The following is a 13,272-nucleotide window of genomic DNA, read 5'->3' as shown; positions in this document are numbered from 1 at the left end:
TTAGGGCAGAGAATCGTTGTTAAATTACTTGAATCCCAGCACTGGTCTGGAGTCAGAGATCATCTATATGCTGATGAATACCCAATTATACAACTTGACCCTAGAGTCACCAACAATGCTGTCAAAGTCCTGCCCCAATGCCTGGAGGTGGTGCAGGTCTGGATGGGGAGGGACAGACTCAGGCTTAATCCTAATCCTAATCCTAATCCTAATCCTAATCCTAATCCTAATCCTAATCCTAATCCTAATAATAATAATAATAATAATAATAATAATAATAATAATAATAATAATAATAATAATAATATTTTAATTTGTATACCGCCCTTCTCCCGAAGGACTCAGAGCGGTTTACAGCCAAAGTAAAATACAAAAACAACGCATACAATGCTAAAAACAAACATTAAAAAACTTATTCAATTTGGCCCCATTTTAAAATACAATATCGACCCTGTAAAATTAATAAAAATTTAAACCCATAAAATCAGTTAAAAATTTTAAAAATTCAAGCCAGTCCAGCAAGACGGAATAAATAAGTTTTAAGTTCGCGGCGAAAGGTCTGGAGGTCAGGTAGTTGTCGAAGTCCAGGGGGAAGTTCGTTCCACAGGGTAGGAGCCCCCACAGAGAAGGCCCTTCCCCTGGGAGCCGCCAGTCGACATTGCTTGGCTGACGGCACCCTAAGGAGTCCCTCTCTGTGAGAACGCACCGGTCGTTGGGAGATAGAAGATGGCAGTAGATGGTCCCGGTCCTAAGCCATGGAGCGCTTTAAAGGTGGTCACCAAAATCTTGAAGCGCACCCGGAAGACAACAGGCAGCCAGTGCAGTCTGCGCAGGATGGGTGCTACATGGGAGCTCCGAACTGCTCCCTCAATCACCCACGCAGCCGCATTCTGGACTAACTGGAGCCTCCGGGTGCTCTTCAAGGGGAGCCCCATGTAGAGAGCATTGCAGTAGTCCAAGCAAGAGGTAACAAGAGCATGAGTGACCGTGCATAGGGCATCCTGGTCCAGGAAGGGGCGCAACTGGCGAATCAGGCAAACCTGATAAAAAGCTCTCCTGGAGATGGTCGTCAAGTGATCTTCAAAGGACAACCGCCCGTCCAGGAGAACGCCCAAGTTGCGCACCCTTTCCATCAGGGCCAATGACTCGCCCCCAACAGTCAGCCGCGGCTGCAGCTGACTGTACCGGGGTGCCGGCATCCACAGCCACTCCGTCTTGGAGGGATTAAGTTTGAGCCTGTTCCTCCCCATCCAGACCTGTACGGCTTCTAGACACCGGGACAGTACTTCGATAGCTTCGTTGGGGTGGCCTGGGGTGGAAAAGTACAGCTGCGTATCATCAGCGTACAGTTGGTACCTCACCCCAAAACCACTGATGATCTCACCCAGCGGCTTCATATAGATGTTGAACAGGAGAGGCGAGAGAATCGACCCCTGCGGCACCCCACACATGAGGCGCCTCGGGGTCGATCTCTGCCCCTCTGTCAACACCGACTGCGTCCGGTCAGAGAGATAGGAGGAGAACCACTGATAAACGGTGCCTCCCACTCCCAAACTCTCCAGCCGGCGCAGCAGGATACCATGGTTGATGGTATCGAAAGCTGCTGAGAGGTCTAATAGGACCAGGGCAGAGGAGTCACGCTTGTCCCTGGCCCTCCAGAGATCATCAACCAACACGACCAAAGCCGTCTCCGTACTGTATCCGGGCCGAAAGCCGGACTGGGACGGGTCTAGATAGACAGTTTCATCCAGGTACTGGGGTAATTGACGTGCCACCGCACTCTCTACAACCTTCGCCGTAAAGCAAAGGTTGGAGACCAGATGATAATTTCCTAAAACAGCTGGGTCCAGGGAAGGCTTCTTTGAGGAGGGGTCTCACCACTGCCTCTTTCAAGGCAGCGGGAAAGACCCCCTCCCGCAAAGAAGCATTTGTAATTCCCCGGAGCCAGCCTCGTGTCACCTCCTGCATGGCCAGCACCAACCAGGAGGGGCACGGGTCCAGTAAACATGTGGTGGCATTCAACCTCCCCAGCAACCTCTCCATGTCCTCGGGAGTCACAGGGCCAAACTATCCCAAACAGTCTCAACAAGACGAGTCTCGAAACTCTCGCCTGGATCTACCCAATTTTGATCCAATCCATCCCGAAGCTGAACGATTTTATCGTATAGATAACCGTTAAACTCCTCGGCACGCCCTTGTAATGGGTCCTCCCGCCCCTCCTGTTGAAGGAGAGAGCGGGTCACCCGAAACAGGGCAGCTGGGCGGTTATCTGCCGACGCAATGAGGGAGGAAACGTAAGAACGTTTCACATCCCTCAATGCCACTAGGTAGGTCCTACTATAGGACCTAACTAGTGTCCGGTCAGCCTCCGAACGGCTGGATCTCCAAGCACTCTCTAGGCGTCTTCTCTGGCGTTTCATCTCCCTCAGCTCCTCGGAGAACCAAGGAGCTGGTTGAGACCTGCGCCGGGTCAGAGGCCGCAAAGGCACGACACGGTCCAAAGCTCCAGCCACGGCCTGTTCCCAGGCCGCGACTAGTTCTTCAGCCGTGCCGCGGGCCAGATTCTCGGGAAACGGCCCAAGCTCTGTCAGGAACCTCTCTGGGTCCATCAGGCACCTGGGATGGAACCAACGCATTGGTAAGTAGATCAGATGCCTTTGTTTGTCCTCTGGACCCTCCATGTTTCATTATCAATAGAGTAGCATTACCCCATGTGGGACTGATGCACAATCAAAACCCAGATGGCAGCTGTGGCCAGGAGGGTCTTTGTGTGGCTTTATCAAGCATATGAAGTGTGACCATTCCTGGACTGGGAGGGTCTTCAGACAGTCACTCATGCCTTGGCCACCTCTTGATTGGTTTACCATAAGGGCTGCCCTTGAAGACCACTCAGAAGCTACAGCTGATCCAAAATCCAGTGGGGTGGGCTCTGATGGGTGTGCCACATGACACCATTGTTTCATAAGTACATGATTTCCCAGTTGGCTTCTGGGGCAATTCAGGGTGCGGATTATCATCTATAAACCCCCACAAGTGTGCCCTTTAGCTTAGTTACTTGATGGAGCACTTATTTCCATATGTTTCTGCTCATCGGGTCAAGGCTGGTAGAGCATGTATGTTTCATGTCCCACCTATCAATCAATGTCATCTGGTGGGATCTAGGAAGCATTTCTTTACAGGAATGGCTCCAGGGATGCTATTCAGCAGGTTCTGACAGGTTCTTGCGAACTGGTAGTGAAAATTTTGGGTAGTTTGGAGAACTGGCAAATACCACCTCTGGCTGGCCCCAGAGTGGGGTGGGAATGGAGATTTTGCAATATCCTTCTCCCAGGAGTGGGGAGGGAATGGGGATTTTGCAGTATCCTTCCCCTGCCACGCCCACCAAGCCACCCCCACAGAACCGATAGTAAAAAAAAATTGAATTCCACCATTGGATGGCTTCTGCTCTCTGAAATGATATCCCCCTGGATCTTCATACTTCTCCCAACTTCTGACCTTTCATAAACTGTTTAAGTCCTAGTTGATCTCCCAGGTCCTGTGTAAGAATGAGGATGGATCTTCCCCCCCTTTAGTTGTTTATGGGCTTGATGACTTAAGACAGGGGTCTGCAAACTTGGCTCTTTTAAGACTTGTGGACTTCAACTCCCAGAGTTCCTCAGCCACCTTTGCTGGCTGAGGAACTCTGGGAGTTGAAGTCCACAAGTCTTAAAAGAGCCAAGTTTGCAGACCCCTGACTTAAGACAACCAGCTCTGCAACACAAGCAAAAAAGGCAACTTGCTACCATGTTTGGTTCTGAATGATTAGCATGGTGCCCGCTTAAAAAGAAAACTGGTCCCAGCCCCCATTTCCTTCGCTCCCTCCCACCAGCAGGCAACATTTCACAGTGCTTGGAACTTACGTTATCGTTTGGATAGAGGACGCGGGAGATGTTCTCCGCCAAGTTTCTGTCCAACACCGCTTGAATGTAATCACCAACATTAACTGCACAGGAAAGTTGAAATAAAACATGCATGGCTGTTCAATATCAGCGGGAGGGGGGAATGGAGAGTTGAAAAAACAACTTTTCCCCTATCTACTTAGCACAGAATTATTTTAGGAATGTCCGGGGCTGCTTCTTCCCAAAACAAGGCACTGGCTTAACTTTTAAAAAGTAAATTTGCTAGGTGAACTACCAAGTTTCCTTTCAGCTCTTCAAACTGAGTCCTTTATTCCAGCTCTCCTCAACATGGTGTTCTTGAGTTACGTTGAGTCTATGACTTCCAGATCTTTCAGCCATTAGTCATAAGATTTGAAATTTGGATCTCCAGGCTGGGGAAGCCAGCTCTAGTTTCTTTTCAGTCTTCCTTTAATACATCAGAGGAAGAAAATGGAAGGGACTGTCTCCCCCTCTCTTCCTGATGCTGAGCTAATAGACCAGTGTTTCCCAACTTCATCCATTTTAAGAAGCATGAACTTCCACTCCCAGAATACCCTAGCCAGCATTCCTGGATGGGGTATTCTGGGAGTTGAAATCCACACTTCTTAAAATGGCTAAGGTTGGGAAACACTTTATTAGACCTTCCTTTGCCCCAAGTGCTACCAATTTTTCCAAGAATCTCTGCTTCCTTGATTTATCTATTTCTTTCTTTCTTTATTTATTTAGTTGTCTCATGAATTCCTAGGCCCAGTGGTAGGATTCAAATAATTTAACAACTGGTTCTCTGCCCTAATGTCCAGCTGGGTAGGCGTGGCTCGGTGATCATGTGATCATGTGGGCGTGGCCAACTCAACGTCACTCACGTCAATGGGCGCTTCGCCTTAGCTGTTACAATGTAATAAGGGTTAACCAGAGAGGCAGTTTCTGTAAGCAGGACAATAAAGATTAGGCTAGAAACAGCACCAGAATGTTTCCTTCCTTACAGGATTAGCCCCGTAAAGGGGAAAAAAACAACATAAGATTTCTTCCAACAGCCGGTTCTCCGAACTGCTTAGAAAGTTAACAACCGGTTCTCCCGAATAGGTGCAAACTGGCTGAATCCCACCACTGCCTAGGCCCCAAGAAAATGCTTTGGAGATGTTTTCTCAGGGCACTCTACAAGGAGCAGCTACTCCTCCTACTGCATTTAAGGCAAGGCGGAGAAAGCCGTGGCCCTCCAATTATTGTTAAATATCAATTCCCAGCATCTTTGACACTGTGCAGAGGACCACAGGTTTCCTATCCCTGGCTCCAGGGATATTTTCTTCTCTCCTAGGCATTCTTGTATCTAGTTGTTTCCTAGTTATTTTCTTGGCAACATTGCTAAAGACAGAAGACATCCTGTACCCTTCTTAGGAAAGAACTGGAAAGGACTGGACTAGATTTTAAATTCGAATTGGTTTTAATGGGGATTTTATTATTTTTATTATCATCATTTTAATTATTCGGCCAATTATAATAAGTTTTTTAATGGATGTTTTTATTTGTATTTATATGTATATTTTTATCTGGTTGTTAACCGCCCTGAGTCCCTAGGGAGATAGGGCGGTATAAAAATATGAAAAATAAAAATAAATAAAATAAAAAAATAAAATAAAAATAGAAAAAACCCTGACAAGAAGGTTAGGAGAGAGAAAATAAACTTCTTTCCCCATTATTAGTTTGACATTATACTAGTTTGAAGAAGCGAAACTTGTTTTTCACAGCTCTCAGCAGGTCAGAAAAATGTTATATCCTTCCCCAAATCCCTGACTCTCTCCAATTTGTATTTGGGTTTGAGAACCGCTGATCAAACGAGGGACTGTGGCCACACACTTCAGTGAGTAGGTAAAGAAAGCCCTATTTCTTTATGGTAGATTATTATGGACTATAATCTTCAATTCTGTCAATGCCAAGGTTTAATCCGTAATGAAGGCCACTATGGATGGGCCCATAATGAAAGCATGAAGATTAATGGAAAATCCTTTCAAAATACAAAATAATCATTCAAAACAGGGGTCTCCAACCCTGGCAACTTTAAGACTTGTGGACTTCAACTCCCAGAATACCTCAGCCAGCAAAGCTGGCTGAGGAATTCTGGGAGTTGAAGTCCACAAGTCTTAAAGTTGTCAAGGTTAGAAACCCCTGATTCAAAGTATTGGTTTTTGGACAAGTGCTGTAGACATGGTTCTTCCATTCTTCCATCATTTTCCATCATTTTCCAATGGGGAAACCACAATTTCCATCATTTTCCAATGGGGAAACCACCTTCAAACTTTGGCAGTGTGAAAGCCACCAAGTGGGCCTGGTGGCTTCCAAAACTAGGTCTGTCTGCGCCTGAAGAGAACAATTTTCCTAACAATTCCTCCAGGCAAAGAATGAAGAAGAAAGAAGTCCACCATTGACAATACTTACAGTCACGGAGATTAAAGTCATTGGGTGCTCGAGCAGACCAGAGTCTCATTGTGTTAACCGTGTTGTTCATATAACCAGGAATAGGAGTATCATAGGGCAAAGCCAAAACAACCTAAAGACAGAGATTTAGCTCCAGTTATAGTGGTTTAAAAATGGAATGCTATTCTAAAGAAACTCATTATAATATTCAGTGGTTTCTGTCAGGAGCGAAAAATAGGAACACACCTCAGTTCAGAAGTTTAATTGCTCAAGCATATACACAAGAATCTACAGTAACTGCAACTAGAATTGCATTTGCGCAACAGTGGAAAAATGATGAGATTCCATCTGAGGGGAATGTAATTAAGAAAATATTAGAATGTGCAGAAATGGACAGTTTAACGTACTTGTTTATCCAAGCGGGACTGGCTTAATTTTTAAATTTTTTACATTTTTCGAATTTTAATAATTTTAATTGGGGTATTTTATTTATGGGTCAAATTTGACGGTTTTAATTTTCGGCCATTTATAGAATAGGTTATTTTAACTGTGGTTTTAATTTGTATATTGTACTGTTTTAATCTGGCTGTACACCGCCCTGAGTCCTTCGGGAGAAGGGCGGTATAAAAATCTAAATAATAAATAAATAAATAAATTACTATTAAGGATAAAGAAGAAACTAAATATTTTTTGATATGGGACATATTCTATCAATGGCTAGATAACAGAAACAGTAGTTAGAAAGGAGGAGATATAAAAAGAGGAAATGGTAAAGAGGAGAGTTGTTAAAGAAGATGATGTTAAATATTAATGTTATTATATTATTAAAATTATGGAGATGAAGTATCACAACAAAGATGTGTAATATGACTACCTAAACATAACTGTACCCAGAACATACACTGTTTGATGAAAATTTAATGTTATATAAATAAAACAAATAAAAGGTGGAAAAAAAAGAATCTAGTCAACTAATGGTCAACACTAAATTGGTACTAGATAAAGAGTTAACAAAATTCAAGTGGGGAGGGGGAACTGGACTTAGAATGTTTGTGGACACATAATGATTCTACGCCGAGTCCTCTCTTGACTTGCTCTCAGGCTTCCCTTGCTCTTTTCCTACAGTTCCTCCCAGTTATGGTTGCCTGGTGACTTCTGTGGATGTGAGAATCACTATCTTACAGGATGCTCCTACTGTATGCTACAAAATATAATTGTCATTTCAATTTATATTTGCCACCACAGCAAAACAAAAACAAAAACGAAACAGGCACAGTTTATTCTAAGCCAGGGATCCCCACATCCTTGTTAGGAACCAGACCACACAGCTGGAGGTGAGCGGTGGGCGAGCAAGCAAAGCCTCATCTGTATTTGCAGCCGCTCCTCATCATCGCCTCAGCTCCACCTCAGATCATCAGGCGTTAGATTCTCATTGGAGTGTGAACCCTACTGTGTAAACTGTGCCCGCGAGGGATCTAGGCTGTGTGCTCTTCCCTCCCGCCCCCTGCCCCACCATCCGTGGAAAAATTGTCTTCCACAAAAACAGTCCCTGGTGGCAAAAAGAATGAGGACCACTGTTCTAAGCTACTTAAGAATTTAATGAAGTGGTATATGGATTTTAAACTGAAACAAATCTACCCCTATTTAGGTTTTGTGATGCATTTAGATGTTAATCTTTTTTTTTTTTTTTTTTTTTATTCAAAAAGTTTTTATTAGTCAAAAAAGGTTTATACAAATACATATCAGGTATGGTAAATTTTCATTTTTCTTATCTAAAATAAGAATTTTACTCAAATTTTTTAACACATACAACAGCCATAAGGCAAGCAGGTGACACGAAGTAGCTAAGTTTGCAAATTTTAAATACGTAATAAAGAAGAGTCAAGAATAAACAGAATATCGTACAAAAGAGAATAAGGAAAACCAACACAATCCCAAATATCTTTATCACTTCCTAGTTTTGAATCTCAGAACTCTGGGTTCAGCCTGACCCAACTCCAGGGCCGCAACAGCGGCAGCCGCTTCAGCCCCATGATCTATAACCTCCCCTTCTTCAATTCCTGGGTCATCTGATTCCAGGAAGGCTTTGTGTTCCTCCACATAGGCCGTAGCCTCCGCAATTGTACTGATTTTTTCGTAATGCCCTCCCGGAAAATCATCAATCCCTCTGGCATCAGCCATCTGAAGCCCACTCCTTCTGGTACAATTTGCTTGACAAAAAATAATATTTCTTTCTTTTTTCACGTACCTGTCTGGGAATCTGCCTCAGAATGGCTATCTCCCTGCCCCTGTAAATCAGTGCCCCACTCCTATGTTTTCTAAGAATTTCATCTCTCGTCTCTCTTCTCACAAATTTGACATGAACCTCTCTGGGAACTGCATGCGTGCATATTGCGAATTAACTCTATAAACTCGATCCACATCCCAATTCATGAAATCAACACCTCTCCCAAGAAATTCTCCCAACAATTTAGTCACAACATCTCTCAAGTCTTCTTGGTCCACTTCTTCCAAATTTTGAAACCTAAGGAAATAAGACATTTTATCCATCTGTAGTCCAAGCACAGCATTGCCTGTCGTCTCCTCTCTTTTCTGCACTGCCGCATCTCACCCTCCAAACCTTCCACTTTCTGCTTGTTTTCTGCTGAAACTTGTTGAGTATCCTTTAAATCCTTTTGGATAGTCACGATTTCTGCTCTTATTTCATCAATTTCTTGTCCATATTAGATAACTTTTCCAAAATTCTCTCCATCTCTCCAGCAGTTGGTCTCTGACCTTTGCCATTAAGGAAAAAAAATACAAAATCCTCAGGCAGGCACAGTATCCTTGTAATTTCCTCCGGATCCACCAGGGGGCACTCACAGGAGCAACGAGTCCAGAGTACAGTTAGTCAACCAGGAAGCCGAAGGGAAGTGATGTCATCAAAATTCTCATAGTGAAGGCGGAAGCTGGGCGCCACCACTGTTCCCCAGAAGGAGGGGGGGCCTCAAACCTTCCCTCCTAAATTTCTCCATCACCTCTTCTCTCCAGAGCTCCACAAAACCGGTAATCTTCTTATTTTAAGTTCTCCTCTCTCCAGAATAACTCGTGCTCCTTCCAACCGCAGGGGAGAAAAAACCCCCCCGCACTCCGGAGCAGTCCACTCACGTTTACCGATATTCCCTTCCCTTCTCCTCCTCAAATCTTCTCCGTGCCCTGTTCACCACCAGGCTGCTGCAGGTATAAATCCAATGCCCGGTGTCACGGGCACAGCGGCAAGCGGCGACCAAAATAATGGCCGCGGCCTGTGGCCTCCGAACCCCGCCGAGCCTAGGACGCGCCAGCATCGGTCCCCACAGTCCTGTATGTCGGCTGGGAGACCCCTGGCGAGCCGTCCGTGCGGCAGGTGTCCTTTTCGGAACACCTGGCCCCTGAGGGCCTCGGCGGCGGCCGGATTCGGGCGCTGGAGGCAGGAGAAGCCTTCCAGACGTCCGTTGCCGCTGGATACCGGAAGTCGTCCTATTTAGATGTTAATCTTATTTACACAAAGAGTTTGGGCCATCAGGCATGATTCTCCTCTACAATTTGGCTGCACAGTACACTTGCTCGGTAGGAATTATCTGCTTAAGCTCGCACAATTAAGCTTGATGGTTGCAGAGAACATTTGAAACTCTCCCACGCCACAACTACCATGACTGAAATGTACTTCCCTTCTCCAAGAGACGTTACCTGAGTATCAACCCATCTCACACCCGTCTGTGTATTCTCCACTCTTCCATAGAAATGAATAGGAAGCATGTACTCTGGACGAGCCTTCTCCCAGGGGTTTCCATGTCTTAGCCAGTCATCGGCTTCTTCCACCTGCAATGAGAAAAGGCCAAGCAGTAGTAAGCAGTGGTGAAATCTGAACCGGTTTACTACTGGTTTGCTGGCTGTGCATGTGCGCTGTATGCACGCATGCGCAGTGCGCACCACACACCAAATGCGAGGGGTGTGTGCACACGCGCAGTGCATGCCAAAAGGAGGCATGCGGTAAGTAGAACAGCATGGGAGGGGGAGTGATCAGCTGTGGCACACGACCTTTTTTTTCACTTTTAAAAGCATTTTTTTTACAACCTATTTGGCTGAATAGGTTATAAAAATGCTTTTAAAAGTAAAAAAAAGGCTCTGACAATCCTGTGGCTCAGCTGTGATCATCAGAGCCTTTTTTTTTACCTTTTAAAAGTATTTTTTAAAAGAAGTGGCAAGTGGGCAAGCGGGTGACCGGGCAATTGGGTGGGCATGGGTGGGGAGGGGCAGGGATTTTTGCTACCAGTTCTCTGAACCAACTGCCACCATAGCTACCAGATCAGTCGATCTGGTCCGAACCGGGAGCATTTCACCCCTGGTAATAAGATACTTCAAGCTATGCAGGACAAGAAGAAATGAGGTCTTTGTTTGTTTTCTAGATAATTTGCAGCCATATCATTCCATTGACATGATCAAGGATGGAACTCGTATATGGAAAGCAGAAATTTCCCTTTCAATTGCTGGCTCTTTTTAACTCTCTTCAACAGCTCATTATTCTCATTATCATAGCTCATTATCATAATTGGCACTCACAAGTTGAATATCAATATACAAAGAAAACAGAATTCTCCTCTCCTTGCTCAAGAACAGATAATTTAATTTTCTCTTTGCACCGAGAATCTCACTATTGTACATCAATGATCCAACAGAACTTCCTGTCTGTCACCTGAAGAAAGTTCTCACTGAATCAAGAATTAGGCAATGCATGCCATGTTGTAATCCTTTCACCTAAACCCCAGTGATCTACTTGTCAACTTATTGCTTATTTATTTTTTGTTAATCATTATCTTAACCCACCTCCCTCGAAGTCTTTGAAAGAAAGACAGAAGACAAAGAGCAGAAATTTAACTTATTTGCACAATCCAGGAATTCAGACTTTACTGTAAATGTTCACTCTTTTCTATATAGTTGTTTGAATAAATATATTCCTTAAAGGAACAAAAATAGAGCAGGAAATGAATTTGGCTGCAGAATGATGGCATTTGGCATTTTTAATCAAAATATTTACAACAGTTTACAAATCTATCTTACAACAGAAAGCCAAGATAAAGTCCACCATAAAAAGAATCTAAAGAAAACTCACACAACCAAATACAGCACCAGATAATAAAAATATTATGCTACCAAAGGCCATTTAGATAAAAATTTCAACTTTATTCTAACATGCTGACATTTTATAACTACTTCCAGTGACAAAATGAAGGTATTTTAAACATCCCAGAAAGTAATTAAATACTAGACTGGATATTCTTTTAACTAATACAGTTTATTCCTTACATGTTTTATTAACCTGAAGTTCTTAATTAGATCTTTGATGGTCTAGATCAGGGGTCTCCAACCTTAGCAACTTTAAGACTTCAACTCCCAGAGTTCCTCAGCCAACAAAGCTGGCTGAGGAACTCTGGGAGTTGAAGTCCACAAGTCTTTAAGTTGCCAAGGTTGGAGACCTCTGGTCTAGATGGCTGCAACTGCTTTCTGTTCATATAGGCCTCTTGAATTCTTTGATTTTGGAAACTCCTGAACCTTAAGAGACCATATAGAAGATTTCATATAGAAGACTTCATGCAACAGAACAAGCAGAATGATTTCGCTTAGTTATGTGTAAAGCCCTTGCACATATTTTGCTGCTTTTAAACTTAAAATTTGCTTTGCTTTGCTTAAGATTTTACCGTTATTGAGATTTTTTTGTTTTGTTTACATTTATATCCCGCCCTTCTCCGAAGACTCAGGGCGGCTTACAGTGTATAAGGCAATATACCTTATATTGAGATGGCCATTTTTATCCGCCCTTCGTCTAAGATTTGCATCTTATGTTTTTATGATTAATATGGATTTTTATATTTTGTATATGGTTTTACATTTGTTTTTAGCTAATTGTTCTGTGCCACCCCAAGTCACTTTTGATGAGATTTGCATCTATATAAATTTGATTAATAAAAAAATACGTAAAATCATCTTGGAGGCCCAGTCCTGAATTAGGCACGAAAGCTGAATGGTGACTTTGGGCCAGTCCCTCTCTCTCTCAGCCCAACCCACCTAACAGGGTTGTTGCTATGGGAAAAATAGAAGGAGGAAGGAGTATTAGGTATGTTTGCTGCCTTGAGTTCTTTATAAAAATAATAAAGGTGGGATAAAGTAAATAAAAATAAAAGACCCAGGAAAATATGCATTTCTGTAATCTTCATGTGTCATAAAATAGTCTTTTTGTCCAGCACTTGGAGTGATAATGTTGGATGGGAAGCACCTCCAATTGTTTGTAGTTACCTGCCATCCTTCTCTGATCTTCTGGTTGAAAATGCCATACTCGTAGCGTATTCCGTAGCCGTAGGCTGCAAGCCCAAGGGTGGCCATTGAATCAAGGAAGCAAGCTATGGAAGGGAAACAAAATTGGGCTCAGCTCCTTGGGCAGCATCCACCACACCTCAACACAGTTTCATTCAACAAAGGATTTAGGGGAGAAAGTTGCTGAAGGGGAAGAAGTTGGAATCTTCCACCATACACACTTTTCACTGCTTTATTAAAAACTTAAAACCAAGGCCCAGGGAAGGCATACTTGGAGGGCATCATTTTGCCTAAGTGGCATGTTAGATGTTACTTGAAAAATGGGTAGGGCTAAAACAAGAAAAATGGGCAGGGCCACAACAAATCTGAGTGCGAGAGAAAGAGAGGGGAGGGAGGGAGAGAGGGAGGGAGAGAGAGAGAGAGAGAGAGAGAGAGAGAGAGAGAGAGAGAGAGGGAGAGATCATTATACATTTTAGTCCTTCTTTCCAAAAGCATTACAATCACTCAAACGGAATACTATTTCCAGATTTTGGATGACAAGTAGAGAAGGCCATCATAGATGCATCATGGGAGTCATGAAACCCACAAATAGCTTGTCTTGTCCATCCCTCCT

At 43.7% G+C, this 13,272-nt stretch overlaps 1 protein-coding gene across 1 annotated transcript in view; it reads right to left on the bottom strand.

Annotated features, from left to right (window-relative positions):
• PYGL (glycogen phosphorylase L) overlaps positions 1-13,272 on the bottom strand; it is a 59,761-nt gene that overhangs the window by 31,581 nt on the left and 14,908 nt on the right. Inside the window, exons 5-8 of the mRNA XM_058163091.1 lie at positions 12,642-12,745; positions 10,038-10,169; positions 6,351-6,462; positions 3,900-3,982 (exon numbers count right to left, since the gene is read on the bottom strand). Of these exons, the coding sequence (XP_058019074.1) occupies positions 3,900-3,982; positions 6,351-6,462; positions 10,038-10,169; positions 12,642-12,745 (431 nt within the window). The remainder of the gene's footprint in view (positions 1-3,899; positions 3,983-6,350; positions 6,463-10,037; positions 10,170-12,641; positions 12,746-13,272) is intronic.

This window comes from Ahaetulla prasina, chromosome 1 (genome assembly GCF_028640845.1).
Source record: "Ahaetulla prasina isolate Xishuangbanna chromosome 1, ASM2864084v1, whole genome shotgun sequence".
NCBI lineage: Eukaryota > Metazoa > Chordata > Lepidosauria > Squamata > Colubridae > Ahaetulla > Ahaetulla prasina.
This window is presented reverse-complemented; position numbering and strand designations above follow the sequence as displayed.